At 39.4% G+C, this 24,912-nt stretch overlaps 1 protein-coding gene across 3 annotated transcripts in view; it reads right to left on the bottom strand.

Moving 5' to 3' along the window:
- MYH11 (myosin heavy chain 11) overlaps positions 1 to 24,912 on the bottom strand; it is a 61,760-nt gene that overhangs the window by 28,850 nt on the left and 7,998 nt on the right. For 2 of the 3 annotated variants that reach the window (XM_032983656.2, XM_032983654.2), the window contains exons 3-7: positions 21,077 to 21,233; positions 12,619 to 12,646; positions 4,430 to 4,532; positions 2,688 to 2,708; positions 136 to 228 (exon numbers count right to left, since the gene is read on the bottom strand). In XM_032983656.2, coding sequence (XP_032839547.1) covers positions 136 to 228; positions 2,688 to 2,708; positions 4,430 to 4,532; positions 12,619 to 12,646; positions 21,077 to 21,233 — 402 coding nt within the window. The remainder of the gene's footprint in view (positions 1 to 135; positions 229 to 2,687; positions 2,709 to 4,429; positions 4,533 to 12,618; positions 12,647 to 21,076; positions 21,234 to 24,912) is intronic. The other variant, XM_032983655.2, reaches the window with a different exon arrangement.

Below are 24,912 nucleotides of genomic sequence, written 5' to 3'. Positions count from 1 at the left end.
AAACTGGTTTTAAGGGATGAGTTTTAAGATGCTCTTTAGAGAAAAGCACCAATGAAGGCCACTGTCTGTACATTGTGTTTTAAATGATGCTATACCTCCCCCCGACATGGACCCAACTGGATTTCTCCTACTTACAAATCTGGAGGAGTTGTCATTCTTCACAGTTTTGGCATTTCCAAAAGCTTCGAGAATAGGGTTTGCCTGTAGAAGCTGTTTTTCCAGCTCACCCTAAAATTCATTCAGAAGCAGTTAACCCTAAACTTCATAATTACTTAATTAAAACCAACATGTGCACTGGAGAAAAATGTGAAAGATAATTTAAGCCTCTAACTTTTTTTTTTTTCTGAATACTGCACTTCATGTGGATTTGTACTCATTCTCTGTTAATCTTTGTGTTTATATAGTTATGCAGTTGACTGCTGTCCTGTATACATGACCCTTTTCCAGCCCTGTTGCCTGTGACAGATCATAGTCTCTTAATCTGTTTAGCATCATCACTGGCCTTTCTTAAAAAAAAGGGTCATTCAATGTCAATTTTTTTTTTCCAGTTTAATATCATTTTTAGAAGGGATATTCTTAAAGGAACCTCTAGCATGTCTTTTTCTAGTTAGTTTATTGAGATCCTTTGCTAGCAAATGACGATGTAATTAGAATAACTTGCTGAGAATCATTTTAATGTAATGCAGCACAAAGCTACAAAGCTACAAAGCAGATTTCATCAAGTCTATTAATAGTGATGCATGCAAGGCTATTTAGGTTAAACATGGAAATGCACTGATTTATTTCAAACTAAGATAATGAATTCTCATGCAAACACACAAACTTTGTATTACATTGTTAATTGTGATTGGTAATTACTAATGAAACAAATCATGCAGTGAAACAAGCATGCATTTAATACTCCTATTTCTAAACAAATCAGTAAAGTTGAAAAAAACCTTCGCCTATGAATACAGGTTTTCTGAACTTTTAATTCAACTCTGTCCTATGAGGTCACTCACTTTCACAGTTGCTTCTTGTCATGCTATTCTTTGAGTACTACTCTTCAGTAGCATGCATTATTTCAAATAACTCACCCTGAAAAGGAAGAAGTCCCTGATAGATAATATGATATTATTTAAATTAATTAGAAAATCAGGCAATATTTATGTTGACTCTATGGGAAATAATTTGGAAAATGACAGTGCTTCCCAATTAGTGTGCAAAATTGGTAACCTTTCTTAAAATGCCATTCCTGAATGTTTTGTAACCTATGTGGCAATGATGAGAGCTGCCTCAAAAATATCATTAAAAAGTAACAGATTGTTAACCAATTTCTAAACCTATCTACATGGTCACAAAACGGGAGGATGACCGCCTTCCTGAAAGAATAGATCTTTTGAGAGTGAAGGCATGTATCAAGACTGCATTTTGAAACAAGAAGAGAAAAGCTACACCAAAAATCCCCCAAAGCTTACTACTTAACAGTTGGAGGAAGAGGGAAGCAAGATTTCCAAACAGGCTAATACAGGAGTCCTAGAATAAGTAATGATTTCCTAAAAGTCCCTGAAGTTTGACTGTATTTGAGCAACTCTTTCCAGTTACACTCTGTAGACTTAAAACCACCACTGTAAGCATAGGATGTTGCTGAAGTCACATGGTGACAGCTAAAATAGAGCCTTGTCTGCTAAACTGAGACATGTACCACATGCTTCTAGTGAGAACTGAACTATGCCATCAACTTGGGGTACAAAACTGTGGCTCCAAATTATGTATGCAATTTTTAGTCCACTGAACTCCACAGAGTTGCCTATGCCATCAACTTGGGGTACAAAACTGTGGCTCCAAATTATGTATGCAATTTTTAGTCCACTGAACTCCACAGAGTTGCCTATGCCAGCAATGAATTAGTTTTTTTGCAAGGAGCTTGTCAAATGAAGTACTCAATTAACTAAGGGGCAACCCATTGCTGTTTGTCATAGCCAAAGTCTGAGAGGCAGCAGTTAGAATGGGGAAAAAATCCCATTTGCCTGGCACAGAAACAGGAAAAATATGCCAGCATACCTGCCTATATTCCCAAAGCATTGGTATGCTTGTATGGCACACCGTGATACAGGAGGGCCCATGAGAGCCTGTAAGAAACTGCCATAACACACCTGCAGACACACGCTGCAGTGGGAATTGCTCTGTTGCACATCATAGCAGCAAGCTAGGAACATGCTAACCTTTGTGGATGTGAACAACTCTCAACAGTTACATGAAAATGTAAAATTGAAAGCAATATCAAATGGAAAGCATGCAGCCACTGTGAGGTTTAGGAATTATTTCACAACAGTCCCAAAAAGTTCAACCTGAAGCACAGAAAGCATTTGGGTATTTACACTCAGAAATCATGTTGCTCAGTTTCAGGCTGAGTGGCTCTTTCAGGATCGTGGGAAATTTCATTCAAACTATGGCAATTTGAACACACACATATAGAAGAGAGTGATCTTTGAAAGATGACCCTGCCTGTGTCAGACCTCATCCTTTACCATGGAGCCTGACACAGTTAGGGTTGATTTGTGAGAGCATTTGGCGCTATTGTTGCTTTTTATCATATCATACAACATATTTCAACAAAATGTCTCTTAAATTTTTGAGGTGCAACAATAGCATGCAGATCTACACTCAGTGCCTTAAACACACATCAAACAGTCTAAGTTACTCACGTAAGAAAAAGATGGACCTTGCTGTATTGAATAACGTGGTATAAAACAAGTGTCAGTATCATTTCCATTACATAGACATTTTTATTGTTTTTCCTGTATTAAAATAACCAATACACAGTTTCCATGCAAATAAACCAGGAATATAAATACAAACAATCTATTGCAGACATACCAAGAGTACAAATACCATTAACATATATAAAACATTTTAACTGAAGAAAAAAAACAACCCTGAAGCAAAGGGATGGGTTTTGGATCCAGTCCCAGATTAGTCTCCCAGGATCAGACAAGGACAGATATTTTTATGGTAAATTCCCAGTTCTTCTCTGGTGCAACTGCGACATTTTGCTATTCATTATTTTTTAATGACTGAAATTGCAGTATCCTAAGTCTCAGTCACTGAATTACTGTTAGCATGTCATAGACTTTCTCTCAGCTCCTGTCTGGTGGCTGTTTGCCTTCAGGTCTGTCTCAGGGCCAATCTGATCCTGAGACTCACTTAATTCTCCAGGAGAGCCAGCAGCAACTGCAGTTACATGCCTGTTAGGGATGGCCTTGAAACCACAAGTTCATTTCCCCCAGCCACTGAGCAGGGACCCAGTAGGAAGAAATAAGTTTTTTTGCATAAACATTCAACAAAGGAAAATGATGCCTTTAGTCTTGAACTGTTTCTGCTAAATTTAATCACAGATTTCTAGAAAACACGACCCAAAGGGACATCTACTCCCTCCCCTGTCCCAAAGCAGAATCTGCTGTACATAAACAAAATTTATTTATGGTGGAAGAGGCCAGGCTGCACACCCTGTGCTCTGGAGTCCTCTGCCTGCTGGCATACAGGGTAGACAAGAGCAGCTGCAAGACCCAGCACAGGTGTGGTCATGAGATTTTTACTTTGTTTCCCATTACCCTACTATTTACTTATTTTGTACCTAGTCTTGCATTTAGGACACACTGAAATGTCTTCTTGAATTAAGCCTTTTGTCATAAAAGTGAAATGCCACATTTTTTTTGCAGAAGTTTGAGTAACTGACTGGAAGGCTGGAAATGACATAGGACCTGGAGTTGTAACACTCAAAACGGCAAAGATGGTTGAGAGCCTCAGCCACACTAATGATCTCCAGGAACTGGTCAGGTATAAGCTTGTATTATGGTTCAGAGCAAGAAAATTAACCTTAGTCACTAAGGCAAGACTTTTACAAATTTTGAAGGAAGAAGGGACTTTAAAAAAATTGTACCTTTCAAAATTGTTCTCTCTGACAGAGGAATAAAAACTAAAGACAAGTTTTATCCTGGGATTCCTTGCTAGTTAGTAAGAAAACTCACTCGCAAACAAAGCCAATCAAAACTCTGGGTGTTTAAACACTGGTATACATTTTTGTGATTCATTTGGACAATGTGTTAGTTAAAGGCTTTCCCAAACTTCTCAGTTGCCAGAGGCCAAGGGTAAAATAAGGATCCAAGCCCTTGCAGACTTCAAGGCCTTCATACTAGGTTATAAATAGGTGCTATGCCTATGTAAAGCTATGAATACTTCTCTTCTTGCGAAGTACATTCTGATTTGATGCCTAAAGGGGTGTCAAACAAAAGGTTTTTTCCATAAACACAGAGCTGTGATGTAATTGTGTACTCTTAATATGTCAACTGTTTGGCAAGCCATAGAGATTGACTTGCTGTTAGCATAGTCAGCTCAGTACAGTCCTAACAGGCTTGAAGAAGAGTTGAATGCAGAAGAGCTCACTTACAGTGATGCTGATGTCCTTTTTGCCCTTATGTGATGAAGCAACAACAGCCAGGTACTGAATGACCTTTTTGGTGTTTTCTGTCTTGCCAGCACCAGATTCACCTCTGAGGGGAAAGAAAATAACACAAAAGAAAGTAGGTAATTAGTGGGACTCCTTCTGCCATGTGATGTATTTAGTGTATAAAAACAGGACTGGAAACTGCCTGGCTCAGTTAGTATTTACCCCAGAACACCGTCTCTCCAAACCCACCTGACTTCAGCATGCAAAGAACGCATTATCAGAGCTATATATCTGTCCCGTTAGTATTTTGACTGGACATTGGGCCATTTAAGGCAATTCTAAAACATGATGCATTTTTGAACAGCATTTCATCTTGCTTTGGCAGCATCTGAACATTTATGAGATGTGGAGCTGGCAGGGAGTCTGCTTGTATTTTAAGACCAAAAAATACAACATTAACGATGATGTAGTACAGCCGTAAGAAAAAACATCAACAGTAATACAACCGTTTTCTCTTCTGAAACTCTGACATTAAAGTAGGCTAACAGTTTGTATCAGTGCTGGAGAATAAACAAATGATCCCACCTCATCTGAACTACATGTTCAAATGCTCCTTGAATTCAGTGGGACCAGAGCTGGGACTGCCTGAGGTGTCCCTGCTAACTGGGTGGTAAGGGACAGCTCGTGGGGGGAGATGTCTGACCAGCAGAAATGGCACCCCAGCTGTGCTCTGGGCAGTGCCCCATGGGGAGAAGGAAGGCAGTGGTAATGTTTCACCTTCCAGAGGACTTCCAGGCTGGAGTTTATTTACAACTCTGAAGCCCTTCCTTAAAGCAAAATAGTGGTTTTCAAAGTTCAGGTACAAGGGCCAGATTTATAGTCTTTTCTTAGAAGATCATTTCCAGCCTACTTTTCCCTAAGTGTCACATTACGTTGTTTCACGTCTGCTAGATACCTTTGGCTCTGATGATTATATAGATGAAAATGTTTTTATACTGTCCTGTCTCAGCAATCAAAAAGGGTCTTCAATTGGGTGTGGCTGTAATAAAGTAGTTCTCTCAACTGTATCAAGCTAGTGCTGTGAGGAGGGCAACAGTCTAAATGTAAGTTTGACCTCTTTGAATTTAAACTAAAATGGATTTAAAAATAAAAACAAAAATACATTAAAAAATCCCATGGGTATTTGTAAAATCTTTTGAAGCTGAAACTATTTAGCTGGATCCATTGCAGTTCTGCTTCTTTTCCTAATTAGGAAATACAGGAGTTAATTTTCCCTACCAAGGGACCAGTGATAAATGGATATAAAAAATATGGGTAAATGCTGGGCAGAACTTTCAAGATGGAATGACATTGATGTAAACCTTAGGAAAGCAGAAACAATTCTTGCCTGAGGTATGACATGATGTGAAGTGGTTCTTCTGGCTTTTACAGTTTTAACCAGAAAAAATTGAGATTAATATGTTCCTTTTCACAAGACCTGGGTTAATTTGCACAGTTTAGAGGTTGGTTTCATCTCTGCCTGGGCTCCAGTGCTAAAACATTTCCATGTTTTATTGATAAAAATTAAGTGTCCTGGGAACAATTCCAAAACAAGCACACCAATTTGAAGACATATGCATGCAAAGTTTTCAAATAAATCTACCTTGCAACTTTGTTTCTTTGGAAAAAATAAAAAAAAAAAAAAACCTTTCTTCAAACAAACCCCAGGCTTTGAACTATTCCATTTTATTAAAGGTTACTTGTAGTTCATCACTACAGGAATTGCATTTCCTTTCTCCCAGGGCAACAGTGCCCATCATTTGGCTTTCCCCTGAATCCCTGTGAGTATTACCATATATGGCATCATTTTACTTGTAATTATCCTACCATACTGTAATGCTTGAGTTACTTAACATTTTGTTCTGTGCTTTCATCCTTAACTCTTTGCTCCTTCACATGTTGGGGGTTTTCCTATTTTCTGCAGATACACTTTGAGGCTTTAACTTCCTTTTGAAGAGGACGATAAAAAGTTCTTCAACATGAAATGGAAAAACTTCAACATGAGATGGAAAACAGACAGGATCTCAACAGCAACAAGTAGGAAAAATATATCTAAGTTCAATAAGTAATGAAGAATAATGTCCAATAGCTGATAAATACATCTAGTTTTTCAACACATCAGATGATTTTTAAATGTCTGTGACAATAGACAGATCTGATAAACAAGTATCCATTAAACAACATTAGTAGCCCTCATTTTCTGAAGGATGCATCACAGCTGTATGACAACATCTAGATTTCATCTCAGTGATAAAATACCATGTGTTTAAAAACTAACTAATCAGAGGGAATGTCTAGATCAGGTTCAATGCCTCTAAGCACAGAGAAGCTTACAAGGGAAGAGACCCAGGAGGAAGAGAGCATGTGAATCTCTTAGTTCACAAGTGAATTAAATTCTTCCTAGAAATATTGAGCTGCAACTGAATTGGTCATGCTGCTTTTTTTTTCCCTCTGCATTCACCTTGAAGTACAATCATTTCTGGGGTGGCAGAAACAACTTTCATTGTGAAGTGGTATGAGAAATCCCACCTGTTTTAAAATCCACATGCTCTCCCATGTTCAGTGACTAAATTTTTAAAGATGGGTCTTTTTCTTGCAAGCATCTTTCAGTGCTATTGGCATAGACCATACACAACAGGGTTCCTCCAAGGAGGCATCTGCTTCTCTCTCCTGAGTGCCTGTTCTCCCCAGTCTTTGCCCCTAAATTATGTTCCAAAGAGGCTGTTCACCATATAAATGCTGTTACCGCTGTCCTAATCATGATCTTTTGGGAGCAGACTGATCATTTGTTTAATTGAAGCATCTCAAATCATTCTTGTTGCCTGCCATACATAGAGGCAGCACATTTACTGCCAGTTCTGTTCTTGGCACACAGCTCAGAGGGGCAACACAAAAAAAACAGATCCCAAGCAGGTCCCATTGCACAGTTCTGATCATCCCAACAGCAGTACTTTATCTACTTCCCATACATGTTTTCCTCCTAAGAAACTCCTTAGCTTTCCCAGAGCAAAAGGGTCTACTAGGCTTACAGGCTTGCTCTGTTAAAAACACCCCTCACAATGTGTGGCATAGTTTAAATTTATTCTTCCCTCATTTCTTGCTATACACTGTTTTAGGAGCTGAGTACAGGATTTAAAGCACATAAGCTCACATACATAGTATTCAGCTATAGCAGAGGTTTTGTACCACATGAGCTACTAAATCCTTCATGACTCCATTACCTTCACCTTAAATTAAAATTATCCCAGTTAGAATAGGCTTCCAAATTAGGACAAGATTAGACTAGCAAATTGGCCCCATTGTTGTGGGGTGAGCCTGTGGTGTAGCTAGGACTCTTGTACATTTGGGTCTAAATTGTTTTTTTTTGTTGAAAATTTTGTTGAAAATTTTAAAGCTTTCTATATTAATATTATGACATAAGACTTAGCTTAATTCCACTTTTGGAAACATCTAAAAAGTAACAGCAGAATTTATTTCCATCATTTGTTTCAGTAAGCAATGAACCACAAAAATTGCCCATTCACACATTTCTTAATCTGTCTATGCTGGCGCTGTGGGAAGCCCCTGTGCACACAGCAGTCAATGAGGTGCTCTAAATCACATTAGGGCTTGGCAGGCTTTATCCTGCAGTATGAGATGTGCAGAGATAATGACAATCTTTGTCCTAGACCAGCTGTACCCCACTAGAGACCAGCCTCAGAAGCCAGCCCACTGATCCTAATCATTTACTTATAAAAAATTCCCCAAAGAGACCATGTTGGTTCAGCACCAAGCTCCACCCCAGGTCTGAAAGCTACACAAGATATCTGTATGGGAGGAGGGCCAGGCAGCAACGCTTGCCAGCTCCAGCTGAGATTTAGTGAGCTGGGAAAGAAGAGTTTAGCTCTCTTGTGGAGGAGTCTTTTGACTAATGGGGCTTTGCAGTTTGGAGGATGTTCTGGATGACTCTGCTTCTTGACATGTGTCAGGGGAGAAAGTGGGCTGAAGTCCCGTGGCTGGGTGAGGCTCTGCAGGGTTTGTCCGAAACAAGAGAGGGGAGGAAGGGGAAAAGGGCAGCATGGTCACAGCCTCACTCAATATTTTGTCTGTTACTTTATCAAATTAAGTGGAAATGGCACCCTGCTACCACATATTTTTATAGAAGCTATTCGAACTAAATACATGTATAAAAAAAAGTACAAGGTAATGAAAAAGCATATGATTATATGTACAAATCAAGTGTTTAACAAGTATTTGTTTTCATAGGCTTCACATTACCCCAAACTTTCAGAATTTTGATCAGATATTTTTTCTTCATTCATTTAAGGTGCTTTTTTGTTTAACTGATACTTGTGCATAGTCATTTTAGTCACATCTGCTCTCTAGAAAATAATCTACCCACTCTTCAGGACGTGGCTAAAATGTGATAACCCCAAGATCAGACAGGTTTAAGAGGAGATCTTTAAAACACTCATGTGCTTAGCTATGCAAATAAGAACCTGTGGAATTTTTAGTAAAAAACTTTTTGAAAACTCCAGGAGAATCCACTTGTATCTTTAGAAACCAAACAACTGAGACACCAGAAGTCTCCTTTGAGGAGACTTACATTGGAAGAAGCTTGAAAAGTCACAAGCCTGTTGGCTTGCCATCGCTTAGTGCAATTCACACTTAATTGCTGATGCACCAAGGTTGCTCAGATCTCTGAGTAACTGAACAGGTTTCTTGGGATTTTTCCTTCAGCAACATCTAATGTGCTGGTCAACACAGACCAGCATGGTCTTTGCAAGAGTGAATACAGAATATTTCATGGCCAATTCAGATGTCAAAGAAGAGAGACAGCAGTGGGGGAGGCCTAAGGGCAGGCCGGAATTTCAAGGAATCCCAATAGCCAGGCAGAGCAGTGAAGGCTGCCCAGAACAGTACAGGGACCAAAACATAAGGATGGAAAAGTCTTAACCCCCTTAATTTTCAGACACATAAAATAATAAGATTTCATGCCCTTAGTGCAGTATTATATATATTGTATGTGTATTACATATGTTACTTTGCATTATGTTACGTTATAATAATGCAGCCACAAATATATAAGTAAGCACAGCCATGGTATAAAGCTTCTTATGTTCCAGAGAGGCAGCTTGTAAATGTGCATGATAGGATGTGTGGGTTTGAGGCTGACTGTAAAGTAGCAGTGACGAACTAGCAGGGAATGACATGAGAGGATGTTCAGGGATGCTGCCCATGGGAAAGAGCTAACAGCAGAGAGGAAGTGTGCACAGAGGAGAGCAGATCAAAGGCAGTATGTGTGTAGTTATTAATAAAATGTAGAGGAAATAATGAAGTCTATGAAAGATGGGGAATTCTGAGGAAGCATTCGAACCCATGAGTATTAAAGACATATGGAACATTTTAAACATACCACAGTTAATCACACAAAGGGTAGGTATTGGAAAAGAATGCAAACACTTAACCACATGAGGGTAGGTTCAATGAACTGAGGGTGAAGTCCTGAGAATGAGCGTATTTATACTCAGAAACACGGAATCACGCCTAGTTCTCAGATGTCCCTGCCTATGCCTCAGCGTCATTTCAGGCGAGTCCCAGCGACTCAGCATCCCACCAGGCTTTTGGTTTCCAGGTGAGCTCTATTAACAGTGGAATAACTTTGCTGGAGTACTACAAAGCACACAGCACAGGGTACTTAAAAACAAAGTGCACGATTTCTGCTTGCATTTTGACATCACTATTTTGGCTATCCTGCTGAATTGCCATAAGGTGAATAGCAAAAAGTTATTTGTGGGAGATGGGTGGGAGTAATTGGAAGAATGCAAGAGCCTACACTGCAGCATCACTGAACATAAGTGAGTTTCTGGCAGCATCCACAACTACTTATATAGGAACCCTTACAGCTACAGTTTTTACAGTTCAGGTAATTGGAAAGTTTGAGTCTGTAGCTTTTTGAAGATCCCAGCTGATCAAAGCCAACGAAGTCTTCAGTTATGGTTACATATTTTAGGCAAAAAGATAATTTCTTAGAATTTTTAGCAATTCTATAAAATAAAGCAAATTGCTTCCACTTGACAGCTGCCCAGCTGAAAGCCAAGTGAACTTCCTTCTTTCTGTACAGCCAAAAAAGGCCAACAAGGGTGATAAACCAGTAGTGGTTAAGGTTGTATATGTTGGTTTTCGCTTGACTAATTTTCATGGTTTAAAAGATGTGTGAGGACTCTTTTAAGCTATGGGTCACGATGCCCATCCAACATACAGCAGTTATTCTAAACATTTCAATGAATCACTTACTGTGGCTGTTTTCAAAACAGAAAGACATTTTATTCTCTCTATTTTATGTATTACTGCTGTGAAACACCTTATGTTTCCAACTTAGATGGCTAGGTGAAAAAAAGGTATTTTCAATATATGGTAGCTGTCAGAAGTGAATCCTTCAATGGATTTTCATGTAAAAAAAAGGCATAGATTTGCAAAAGAAAGTCCCTTTCTTAAAAATCCTAATATTCCAAAGTGAAAAGAAGATCTGAAGATTTACTAATGAAAAAATAAACTGAAGTACAGGAAGAGAAGGAGGAAATGCATATTGTAAATTAGTCTTCATTACCATGGCATGTTTCATCCTGGGAAGAATGTGATGGTCAATTTTTATTTCATCATTGCAGCAATCTTAGATTTCTTTTTTGGTATTAATGCATTTTTGGACAGATTCTTGATTTATATACTTACATGTAATGAATTCTTGTTACAACAGAGGTGAGAGTTATGCTAGCCTTTATGGTACCAGATACAGTACATCATTTTTATTCTTTCTTAGGTGATAAACTTTTTCCAATTAGCAGTGGCACTCACAAGTAAATGTATGTCTGGTGACCAGTAGCAGTGCTTTTTAAAAGCTGTTTTATAAATATATGCAGTCAATCAGGAGCAACATTTTCACAGATAACCTAAGACCAGTGCAGTTTGGGACTATGTATTTATAATACTTGACAGACTACAGCATCACTGTATGAACCTGCTATAAATAATATGCATGCCACTTTCTGCAAACAATAATAAGTATTTTCACAGGATCAAATCCTACCTTTGAACAGGAAAACTGGAAGATGGCTAATACTACAAACACAAAATTACGTCAAAAGCATCATCAGTGGCATTCAAATAAATAAAGCCAACTAACTAGCCACAGAGGAATGAAGAAATGGTCAAAACTGAAGGTGAAATAGGAGATCCCTGTCCAATTCATCAGTCTGAGTGTTTTGCAAAATAGGTAGGAATGATAAACCACTGGGATTTTGTGGAGCAGTAAACTGTGCACAGCAATGCTTATTGCAGCACAGCAGCTGAACCCCCCACACTAGTGCTGTCCAAGCACCGGTGGGTCAAAACTCAAGGAGGAGGCCTTCAGCAAGCCGGGACACAATAAAATTGGAGGGTCCAAACCAGGGTTGGCTTAGCTGGTGTTTCACTATTGTCTAAACTGATTAGGTAGGGACTGCAGAAGGGTCCAACCCGTGCACTGCTGCTGAGCCTGGCCGTGTGCACTGGTGTCAGGGGTGTCCGCTGCCAGCCCGGAGGTACCGGTCCTGCCCCCATCTAGCTACCGGATATGCAAACAGCACAAAACAGCAGCATGAACAGGAAAGATCACGCTTTTCTGCAATTCCAGCTGAATTAGGAAGTTGTGGTGAGTCACCAACAGCTAAATATGAAAAGCTATTCAATAAATATCTGGGATGGTCTGTGTTCCTCAGTTTTTTCTGTTCCTCAGCTTCCTCTAGGAACCTTGTAAAATCCTTTGTTCTCTCTAAACACTCAGTTTTACAACTATACTCCCCAGTTGTTCATTGTAAACTCTTAAATCGCTGGATTCAGAAAGTCAATTTAAAGAAATAAGTTTGCGCATTAAAGACTGCCTACAACACTGATACCTGATTTTTATGTTATCAACAAGTAAACTGAAGTAAACAATCTACTGAAGTAGATTTACTTGTTGATTTACTCTACTGAGTAGTTTACTTGTTTATCTACTGGGATAGATTTAGGACTGGACTTCAAGCTGACTGAAGATGAAGAGAATATGTCCATTCCATCAAAATTTGACATACATTTGAATAAAAAAATAGATTGTAATATTGGGATATACTAAAATATATTAGTTTACTTACGTGCACAGGATAGACTGGTCTTCTCGATCTGTGAACAAAGGGAAAAAAAAATCTATTAATTAGGGAAAATGGCTGTCCTGACAGAAGCACTTATATTTATAAGGTTTTACACTGAACATCCTAAACCTTCCAAAATCTGGAAATCTATGATTAGTAAAAAGTACTGGATTCACATCTTATTTAATTTGCCCTTGCATTTAAACAACCATCTCTAATGGAGATATTTTGTACAAAAAATGAACAAAAGGTTAAGAGTTCAAAAATATTTTTTGTAAATTCCATTAGAGATGAACTGTAATGAGGACAGCAGAAAGACCAGGCTCTCTATAAGAAGATTATAACTGAAAATTTCAAACCTGAAACTCAAGTTTTCACTATGCTTATGAAGTATGGCTACCAGCCCACTTGAGACAGTCTGGACAGATAAGGCATCAAAAACTAAAATATTTTAAGCTGGTCATGAAAAGCTTTGAATTTTGAAAGCAGAGAAGTTCAGATACCTGAATAATGTACTCACTATTTCATTTCAGACAGATACAACTTTTATCAAGAGGACAAGTAATTTATTTGAGATGTCCTTCAAATAATAAGATAAAACAAGATACTTCACCTATTTTACAAGAGCATGTCAACAAGTACATAAGTATTCTTCATGCTTTTTACTATGAACAGGACCATCAAACACATTTTGGATCATCATGATTTATAAAATGGTGGGCCAAACCCTCTATTTCTGCTATGTGAGGCAAGTCAGAGGTTTCTGCGCAGCAGAGTCCAGTATGCTGTAATACTGCAGGAAGGTTTAGGATTACATCCTGGCTCCATAACCTGCTCTTGCAGCGTTCCTCCCTGCTTATGCTTTTGGAGTTTCTCTTTACCTTCAGAACGTTTACACAGAATTTTCTATGAAAAGGCTGATCTCAGGCTAAGATCTCTAGACTGTGATGGACAGTGAATACACACAGACGTTTCATAATGTGCTCCACAATGTTAAACTATTTTGTAAAGCTCCATTGAAGCAAGACTTCCAGAAAAGTCTGTGGTAATGGGGGGCTTTACAATTTGCCCTCTATGTAAAGATGCTTCACTACCGTGTTTGCTGTGATCAGTTCTGAGGTAGAACAGTCTTTTTCACTGTGGAAATAGTCAAATATTGGGACAGATTTCCCAGACAGTGTGGTATATCCACCCTTGGAGCTATTTGGAAGTAGATTTGAACAAGGGTCTGAGCAACCTGCCCTGGCACTGAGGTTGGCCTTTCTTTGAGTGAGACTGTCACAGACCTTCTTTTACAGACTGCAGAAAACTCTTCTGACTTAGGAAAATAAGTTCCCAGGCAGGTCAAATACATTCTTGAAAAGTGTGCATAGTTAACAAATCTGAGACTTGAGGGAGATAATTAAAGCAGAAGCAACTGATTCTGTATGGTTTGGCATTATTTATCAAATGCAGAGCTAGCATTAGCCCAGTGGAGCCTCCAGTCAGAGGTTAAGACATGAACTCCTTCCTCCTTTAATTCAGTGGGTGGGGTGATTTGCAGGGCTACCTATCTGATTGCTTACCCCCAAATGCTGACCCTGTATGTAATAAATACCGAGAGATAAACAAGCTTTCTGTACAGTGTAAAGATAATGGAGATAAATTCGACCTATTAAGCTTGCAAGTTGTAATTGCTGCTTGGACCACAGCCAGTCTAGGAAAAGCAGTAGAGGATTCTGCTATGGCTTGGATTAATATTAAACAACTGTTTTACTCGCAGTTTCTCAATAGCTATAACATTAACTGCTTTATTGATCACTCACACAGCAAATGGTGTGACTTTACTGCTTTGTTCGGTAAATTGGTGCAAAATTACTCACTACTTTTGTATTTGAGATATTTGTCAGCAATCAGCACAGCAGGACTCTTCCACATAAACATTTGGGAGGAGAGGAGCTGTAAGCCATGTTTATTTTTCACTGCAGGATATGCACTAGGCTTTCTTTTAAGTTAAAAAAGTGAGAACACGGTAGAATTTCTGCTAAAAATACACTGTTGTGTAAATAGAAACCATGGGTATATATTGATATTTCATCACAAACCCATAAATACCATAAAGAAAATAAAAGTGACTCCTTGATAGAGTTGCCAGTGGAATTTCTGAGCTCAGGGAACATTAGAAAAAGTCAGTCTCCTCCAAGCCAAGTATTTTCTCACTACTCTTTGCTGCCCATTGCTGACCTTCTTTTGCTCTGCAGTAAGTTAAAAACCTCTCCTGAAGGTATCTCATAAACTGGCCCACCGCAGGGGTTTGCATGAGTGCACACATATGGGCAGTTCTGCTGAAATGTAAGAGCAGAAGAAGGATTAGGAACATCAGAAGTTGCACCAAGTACCCTCTGGGACTGAGAACAGGCCATGCAAGCCAAGACTGGGTTACTGAATTTCTCTGGACTCGATCAGCCCAGCCCTGCATACAGATAGTGGGAACAAACCCTGCTGAAAGGGGAGTAAGAGGGAAGGGAGGAAACAGTGGGTCTTTGGTCCAGGAAGGACTCAAACTGAAATCTGGGACTTCTGGGTGGTTGCTGGCTCTCCAAGGATGCCTTCTGGTGAAGCAGCACTTCAGTGATTCTGAGTGACTGCAACTTGCTTGAGGGCTAGTGGGAGTTCTTGGAGGGGAAAAAAGCAATTATTTATTTGCTTTCAGCTTTCTCTTGTAGTCTGAGAGGCTTCCAGGATTTGACCTATGTGATTTGCCTGTTCTCTGCAAGTGAACAACCACATGGCATTCTTGCAAGCTTCCCTCTTGGTCATTGGACTTATCCCCTTCTAATTTCCCTTGTGTTTGGCAGCCATATGAAATCTCAAAGCTTTCAGCCCTGTATTGCTGAACTGTGCAGCGTGTCCTGCGAAACCTCATGCTGACTAACTGTCCTGGGAACATTCATGGAGGGAGAATTCCAGATGTTACTCTATTTCCTTCAGTAGTTCTAACAAATTGCAAAGGTAAGGAGGAAATGTATCAGGAAATCTAATCCTATTCTGTTATGACTTGAGATGCAGATACTGGTCTCAATTACTTTCAAGGGCTCTCCTGTTTGGCTACTCCTATTTCTGTTCTATAATGTTTTATTTTATATAGAAAGGACTGTGCCCTATTTTGGGAGTCTGCAACTTTATGTAGGTAGATGGATCAGAAGAGAATGACTCACATGAATAAAACTCCTTAAACATAATTCCTGGGGCTTAAAAAGTAACAAAATATGTGTTCTAGATTCCAATATCTTTTTGGTTAATGCCTTTTTAAAGAATTTGGCACTACCTGTAAGACTATCATATCCACTCCCTGTACGTCTGTATTAGATGTTTTTGACATTTAAAAAATTTCTCCTCAGTTTTCAATAGCACAGAGATCTACATTTACATTCTAAACCCCACCAGCTTTCTTAAACACTCAGTTGACATTTTTGTTTTTCTGGAATTTGCTTAGCTTTATCACCAAACACCTCCAGATTGCTTGTAAGAATCATATGCCCCTCTGTTCTTGATAGACCAGCCAGCTCTACTAAATCACAAACAAAATCTGATGGTTTATCACAATGAAGCAGCAAGTTGGCAGCTTTACCATAAAAGGAGAAAGACAGACTGAAACCATGTTCCAACATTCGCTTACTGCTTCTTTACATTTACTAATAATGACACTGCATAAAGGGGACATTTCTGTACAGTCTTGTTAAAGACACAGTAAACAGATGGTTTTTCACAGCAGCCTCCTTTTCTAAGATCCTGGGAACAGTGTTTCCCTCCCATACCTCCCAGTAACTATCAGGTTGTTTGTTTTTCCATCTTTAACTCAAGTTTGCATAAAAATGGCTTTGCAGAAAATAAATAACCTTCTTGAATCTGCAGAAAGTTGTGATATATCTTCTCCATGATGATATATTGCCAGAGAACTTAAGCCTAAACATCCACATGAAAACTTTTTATCTATTACTACTGCTACATAACCTGACTTTTCACATTTGTATTGTTTATCACTGATTTGCCGTTTGCTGCATGCAGGGAAGATGGCAGAAGGCAGCAGAATTACTCCTCTTTACAGGACCAGTGTCTCAGCTCCATCAACCCTGGAGGTTGGCAGTGCTGCAGGAAGAAGTCATCCACCCACCTCCAGCTCCTCTTCCCTGGCCCGCACTGCCCTCTCCTTGCTGCTGTGACCAGTGTTCATGCAGCCACACTGTGCCCCAGGAAGGGGTGACACACCTTAGAACTAATTCAGCAAAAAGCAAGGGATGGTTTTCACCTGGAGCAGTTTTGCATGATGACTGCATGAAGAGTGGTGCTGGCAGTACAGGAGTTGGAATGTTGGTCAAGCCCTCGTATGGCAGCTGTGCCCCTGGGGAGCTACTTCATCCGAAACACAGGAGAGAGAGGTGGGTGCAGAAGCATAGGGTGATTTTTATGATTACAGCCTCTAAGTGTAGTAGTAGTCAGCTAACTTGTCTGTATAGACAGTTGGTGGGGCCCAGTTCAGTGTGGTAGTTCCTGGGGACAGATACACACACAAAATGCTCTTGTGGAATATTCTTTTATTTGTTATATTCTCTTAGTCTTATAGGTTAAAGAAAACTGAAGTGGATAAAGTTTATTCTTATTCTGGCTGGAAATGAGCATCAGTGACTGTGCCTGGGCAGCAATCATACTGCATTAGTGATGTGGAAATCAGTAGATTCAACAAGATATCCAGCACTCCAGTTTGAGCATGAGACAGCATAATTGTGATTTGTAAAGGGGTCTTGGGGGCTCAGACCCACTTGAAACAAGTGGAAAGTTTATCTCTGCCCAGCCAACATCTTTGTTAATTCCCGTGTCCTGTGAGATGTCAGCTTTTCTTCATATTTGGAAGAAATTCCAATTATCTTATTTCTGTTAACCGTGGCTAAGTGTTATTACCAGAACAACTTTGATGGGACTTAATCATCATCCCTAATAAATACATTAACCAAATAAGTCTCTAAAGCAGAGGAGGAGTGCAATGTGCACACCTCATGTCTTCTGCTGGATGTTTGTGCCAACAGAGGAGGGGGTGAGAATGTGAAGGGCTGTGATTCCCTGACAATGAACCTGCAATAGGACCAGCGATCTGCAGACACCAAGGCTTGATTCACTAAAAGATAAAGGTTCCCTGAGACATCTGAACAAGCTGATTGCTCTTGACCAAGTGGCCCTAGTCATGAAGTACCAGAATGTAATTCTTCAGTCTCATGAATTTAAGATATATTTTACTTTGGCAAGAAGAAACTATGCAAGTTTCCCAGGTAAGGAGCAATACTGAGATTTCACAAGGAAAACATTCAGTGCCCTGATCCATGTTGATGAGTAAGAATTTTTGTTTATATTTCATTTACAAATATGCTTAAAAAAGCTATGAAACTTTCTATGTCTATACATGTTGTGTGCACACACACACACAACCATGTTGACACCCAGTTTCACCACTCCAATGTGAATATAATTTGGCTGAATAACTAGAGTTATTTTGAGGTTTGGTTTAGTTTTATGCACAAAACATGAGTACGTTTTTACAAACAAAAGCATAGCTTTAAAACCAGCTGGGGCCCTCTTCAGAGATGGAGAGACTCCAAAATGGCATGTGCAAGTAAATAAGCAAGTAAAGCGTGGGTGTCCTGGGCTTGTGATGCAAGCTCTTGTGGAACTGCTCCCTGGCTGTTGTGCCAGCTGTGTGTGGTTAGGATGGGAGGTGGTGGAAGAGCATTCTCTTAAAGGTTCAACTGATGATCTATTCCCTCCTCTTTTCTTTCTACTTGCTCTCCCCCTCCTCTCTGCTGTCAAGGAGAATTCCTTGCAAAGGGGGCACATGAACAATGAGGTGTAAAGTTTCCCCAAGAGTTGGTGGGGCCAGTTAAATTATTATGAGCATCAAAAAAGTGAATAGAAAGAAGCATGAACTCTTGCTGCCTCCTTCCAGCACCCAGCCTGGGAGTCACAGCTGCACCCAGGCTGTTCCAGGTCCAGTTAATAACCACAGCAAAGGGGAAGCAGCTCCAGTGGCTTTACCACTGCTTGGGAAAGCATGTTAGGAAGGTGAGGAGACAGTCAGAGAGAGGAAGAGTGAAAGAGGTACTCAATGTTGCTGGGATCCGGCTGATCTATGCTGATACTAGTTTCGTGTTAAGCAGAAAAGTCATGTACTATCAGGCCAAAACAATTCTCCTGTTTCAGTGCAGGCTGTAGTATCATGTTTTTTCCTCTTTCCTGTAGATAGCTTGTAGCCCTTTCCCAGTTGTTTTTCCCCATCCTATTTTTAGGGACAAGTAGCAGTATTCTGCACAGCTGAATGAGAACACTGCTGATGACCTGCAGGAGCCAGAAGCTTCTTGCAGAGCTCACCTGCAAGGTTTGCTGCTTAAATAAAGGATCTGAGGAAATAAGATTGTTCTGACTTCAGAGCCAGCCTGGAGCTCTGGGATAGTGCTGGATGCGGACTGCAGTGGTCAGAAGATTATCTGGAAAATAGGTATGTGGCTGTGGTTTAGCAGGATGAGTTTATGCCAAGTTTGTTTTAACTGTGGTTACATCAAAAATTATACTTACTGAACTACATTATTTTAAAAGTACCTTCCCCCTCAGTCCTACACGTATTTTACATGTCTGTCTTCATTAATAACTCTGCTGTTATAGTATGGAGGAAGGTCTGTTTTCTTTTATTGTTGCTTTATTGATTATTCTTCTCTGCTGCACTGTAGCTCTGCCTTCTGGGATGCACTCGAATAAAGGAACTGAAATAGCTCCAGAAAATAAATGTCAGATAAGCCATAGGAATAAAAAATGTTGACATTGTAGATACCTAATTCTCTGGGTTTAGAATTGAATTAACTATATTTCAAACACATCTGAAAATCTAGGGTTCTAAAGTCAGGAACCCAAGATATCATTAGGTAAGCAACTTAAGTAAATACTCTTTGGGAAATTAATCTTCAGCAGTCCTAAGAATTTTGTTATCTGGGTTATTTTGTTATATTACAGTTAGTACATATGAGCACTCCAGACTTTCTTTAAGGAAGAGAAAGAACTGTTTTGATGCTTTTGATATCAGTCATGATTGATGTGTGTGTGTATATATATATTGCTTGTATCAAAATGACAGGGCTTTGATTGGTGTTTTCAGTCGGTAGAAGGCTGCCTGGTGTCAGGCAATTACACTTTTGTGGATTTGATGGCCTGGCACACACATGTAAAATTATCTTTTTTTGTTATGGGGAAGGAGTTCGTCTAGTCTAAATCTTGGTTTAGAAAATAGCAATTAACTATGATATGCCAAACTGACTACTTGTAACTTCTAGTAAATTATTCAGATTCAAGTTTCAAGTAGGGTAAGTACAGGAGTATTGTAATCATTGTGATTACGATGTGCTGTACACTTAGACAAATACTGTGTAATTTCATTTGCATAATCAGATAAAGTGCACAGTGGTTTTGAATAGATGTGTTTCCCCAAAACAATCACAGTTCTGTGTACGTATGTAAACATTACAAATCAATACTGGGTACTAATCTAGCTGTTAAACTGGAATTTTGAGATGCTGTTTATTGTTTTTGTCAGTCCTTAAGCTCCAAACTGGAAAGCCCTAAGCTTTAGGGCCAAGCCTGTAAACCTTGCTGAGCCATAGTTACCGGCCAGAATTTCTGCAGGATCAGCTCCCAATGAGGGCATTTACATTCAAAACGTTTTGTAGAGCCCTGGTTTCCTGGAGCACCAAGGTTGCTGTGAGATGGCAGCCAGTTGTGTCCCTGTAGTCTGTAAGTGTTGCAGCCTCATACATTCATCACTATAGCTTTTTTATCCATAAATTATGTTTTTTCCATAGAGCAAAAGCTCCTCAGTCTGTCACTAGTGACTACAGGAGGAGGGCTCTGTGACTTTCGGAAGATTTCTTTGCCTCATTTGGGGCCTGACTGCTGTCCCATTGCTGCTCACTGCTGTTCTTGTTAGAAAACAGAGCATGTCTCAACCTAGGGGTCCAGAGCATTGGACTGTAATAAACGTAGCCCCAAAACATTATTGAATTTGCTTTGCTAGGGGTGTGAGAGAGAGAGGAGAGGTGCCGACAGACCCAGCAGTGCTAGCAGCTAACTTTGGAATAGTCTCCACTGGTGGAGAGGGAGCATTTTCCATGCCCGTATTTGCCAAAACTATTTGCTTGACTTTGAAACCTTCCCACATGCCTCGATACAGATGGGTATAAGGATTGTTTTTCCTTTTTGAGTCACAGTGTTTGTGGACTGCTGTTCCTGCCAAAGAATTCCTCTGAAACTTCTAGAAAGCCCATGTTGCCCTCCATAACAGATCTTTTCTGGCTGTGCTTCTTGCAGGAGCGTGTATGGAGTTATAAGGTGTTTGCTCCCATGTTAGCAGGCAGAAATTTCTAGGAACTGCAGCATTAAACTGGCCTACCTTGCAGCATGCTCCTGTAGGCTGTGTCCGCGATAGCATAGATGTGGGGTGGCATCTCGTGCCTCTTCTTTCCCTTGTACATGTCAATAATCTTCTCTGAATAAATGGGCAGCTGTTTGTATGGATTTATCACAACGCAGAAGAGACCTGAATAAGTCTGCAAGGAAATTAAAATAAAACCCAGAATTACTATCACGTGCCATCTCTAGTGTGGGAAACATAAGCATCAGCTACATTGAACTAACAGGATTTTGGCAAATAACACTCTTTTGTATTCTGCCTAGTGTAACAAATGAAGAGCGATTTCTAAATGTACATGGGTGGATGGTTTCCAAGTGCACAAATAATTGTTTCTAGTAAGCAAACTGCTAGAAAGTATGTGAATTTAGCAATGGGTAGAAACACGATGATCTAATGTTAGAGCTTCTTGACTTCAGTTATTTTCAGTGTGTAATGAATCACCCTTATCTGTGATGATGTAATAACTTTAAAAATTCTTAGTATTTCTTTATATGTGTATTTTCATACCAGAGTATGTCCTTTTCTCAGGTAGGTTTCACATTTTGTAAAATGAAATCCTAGGTAAGAAGCTTGGATTGATGTTACAAAGTTTTTTTAAAAAAGATTCTATGAACACTGTGTAACAATAATGATTGATGAGAGTCCTTGAAAAAAAAGTATTCAAGTTCCAAATAGATGTCTCAACAGAACAGTCATGCCTTTACTACATGACTGTTTCGGTAAGAAATTTAAGGAAGAATATAGTTTCTGCTTATAGTTTAATGTAGGTATTCACATAAAAATATATAGATAAACAAACAAGAGCATTGGCTACCAGATAGCTGTTCAGGTTCTGTTAGTTGTTTTTGCTTGCGTTTTGTTTGGTTTTTTGTTTGTTTGTTTGTTTTTAAATTTTATTTTATTTTTAAAATTTTCCTTTATTTCAGAAAGCTCCAGCTATTGAGCTGGAGCAGAAATAATAGCATATGATAATAGATGGTGAGCCATATTTCACAAACATTTTCTAAAAGTAACAAATTTGCAAGGGTTTTTAATTAAAAAAAAATATTTAAAGCACCAAAATAAAAAATTATGAAGGTTTAATTGATATATTATTTCAATTAATTATTGATTATAATTGCAGGGGTATTGTGATATTTAAGCTGGCCTAAGCTGGCCCATGGATGTTAGTTTTAAAACCATGGTAGTTTAAAAAACCTGAAATAATGAAATTACGTTCTGACTTAGGCATAAATGGTTTTGGATTGTTTTATTTTTTTTATCGTTGTTGTGCTATGTGAAGGAGCGCTTTGCGGCGTGCAGCTGCTGCTGTGCGTTGATCTCAGGGCTGTGCCCAAGGATGGCTCAAGCTGCCTCGGTTCCCCCCTAGGAAGCACTGCAGCACAGAGCTGTAAAATGGCATCTGGGAGGCTTGGTTCTGGGCGCAGGGATTTCCCTTTCCAGACCATAATAGGAAATGGCACAACACAGTCTCAGCACTGCCTGAGCTCTTTATATGGTATTGAGCAAACAGTGAGAGCATCCACCAGCAGCGAGGAGCGGGTTGGGTGCTCCACACTGGGCAGGAGAAGGTCTGGGGTGCCCTGGGTGGTGATGAGGACCTCCTGCTGTTTCAGGTTGTGACTGCATCACCGTAGTCTCAAGTTATCTAACAAGAAAATCAAGCTCAAAATCTTCACCAGTTCTCAATATCCCCAAGCTAAACCCATCGATGTGGAAGGTAGATGATTACTCTGCTGGATTTTCATTGACACTGGAGTTCAGAATGAAACTCTGTGCTAATCGTGTCAGAATGAACTTTGATGCTGCTGGGACAATACATCTGAAAAGTGACAGGTTTTTTTATCCTAGAATGACCACCAACGCCCTTACGGAAAGGAAAGGCAGGCCTTTTTTTCAGTAGAAATAGATTTACTGTATGCACTGAACTAATCACTCCCAACCAAGTAAAATAATAGGAGAAAAAATTTTCAATTCAGGGAAATATTTAGGCCTCCCTTCCCTGAGATTTCTAGGCATTTGCTTGACTTGCCACATGCAGGGCTGTTTACATACCCAGGCATGCAGTAGCATACCTTGGAAGAGCTAACTTTGTGGCCCAAGAAACAGGTTATTAAGGCAGGGCAAAAGCCTGAGCTGATGAAGTTCAGGAATCCCCATGTCTAACTGGACTGTGTCTGGTGTCATCTCTCACCTCGGGAAGGTTGAGCAAGACCTCTTGGTTTCATTAATTGTAGTTCTAGGTATCTGCTTTACAAGGATTTGGGGAAACCAGATTAATATATGTGATGTTTTGAAGGTAAGCGAGCCAGTTGGCTAAGCATGTGGTTGAAGGTGGGGGGATTTGAAGTTTCTCTGCCTTAAATCACTCTCCTTGGGGCACGGTCTATCCAGAGTGGGGGACCCCCAGCCATATCTCTCCCCGGAGGGTCTGAAGGCAGAACATGATTTGAAATATTTGAAGGACACTGTTTGTAGGAGTGCTGAGCTTGTGTATCCATTGGACAGCTACTGCTGATGGGCATTTAAGAGAGAGTGGCACAAATGCCCACAACTACAGTACAAATGCCTAGGTTTGGGCAGAAGAATCCCACCTCTGGTTCCAATATGCACATACAGCTTTCTGTATTTAAGAAAGCATTTTGCACTTTTAGGCAAAGACTGAATTAGTAGTGCCTGTGAAAACAGGCACAGAAGCTTGATTCTACTCTCAAATCCACTGAAGTTGCATTTCTATTTTATTGATGTTTATATAATCATTTTTGGTCTAATTTGTGTGTGGGCAAGGAAGATTCTGTTTGTTTTGAGCAATGTGAAACGTGAATTAGTGGCAACACGCTTCTTGCCCTTCTTTCTTAATTATCTGTGATGAAGGAAAAGTCCAGGGAGTTTTTCCAGTGTACAGTGAATTTCTGCACTGAATCTTTTTATTTAATAATAATTAATATGAATGCAGGGGGTGGATGATTAATTTTTTTTTTTTTCAGCTAGGTTGACTTTTTTTTCTTTAGCAGAATTAGGAATCTCCATCTGCATCAGTGATGCTCTAAAGGGGAAAATGTTAATGTCAAGTTTTCTTTGTGTGTGTGGAACTCCAAGGGAGGCAACATCGGCATTGCATGTCAAAGCCAGGGGGTCAGTTGTTTACAGTTAGTTTTGCAAGTGGATGAGACTCAAATTCTGTTTAGATGCCCCCCCCCCCTTTTTTTTTTTTAAGAGGTATAACAGTATCTAGTAGGGCAGCACTGCGTAAGGCTGGAGAGTTTTAAGCAGGTTTTAGTTAATTAAAATACTAATAACTTTTTGCAATACAAGTCAAAATAATTTCTTTATAACTGTTAATTTACTACCATCTTAAAATCTAGTCTCTTGAGAAAGAAAACTTGTTCAGATACACTTCCATTTTTGTCTCCATGAAAAACTCTTTAATTTCTAATGGCATTATCCACTTTTAGAAATTAATTTCCTCTTCCTGTAGAAAGTAGAAATTCACAAAAATCCACAAAGTAAACACATTGGAAATCTTGGAGCATCTATGCCGAGTGCTGCTGAGAACAACAACAACAAAGAAATAAACCCCACATGTTTTATCCTACTATTCTTTTGCTAATTCTTTTTAGATCTTGCAACAATGCAGAACATTTTCAGAAAAAAATCTATTTTTGTAATTAATGCTGCATGTTCTGATATAATAGAACATATGTCCATATGTTCACCTGCAAACTTAAAATCCAGTAAACTCATACTGAAAAGATGGGAAATCTAGCTTCTTTCAGGAATCTTGGTGATGTGCATTTTAGTGCATTCCTGAAGGA

The sequence above is a fragment of the Tyto alba genome, unplaced genomic scaffold, assembly GCF_018691265.1.
Source record: "Tyto alba isolate M040663 unplaced genomic scaffold, T.alba_DEE_v4.0 Super-Scaffold_28, whole genome shotgun sequence".
Lineage (NCBI taxonomy): Eukaryota > Metazoa > Chordata > Aves > Strigiformes > Tytonidae > Tyto > Tyto alba.
This window is presented reverse-complemented; position numbering and strand designations above follow the sequence as displayed.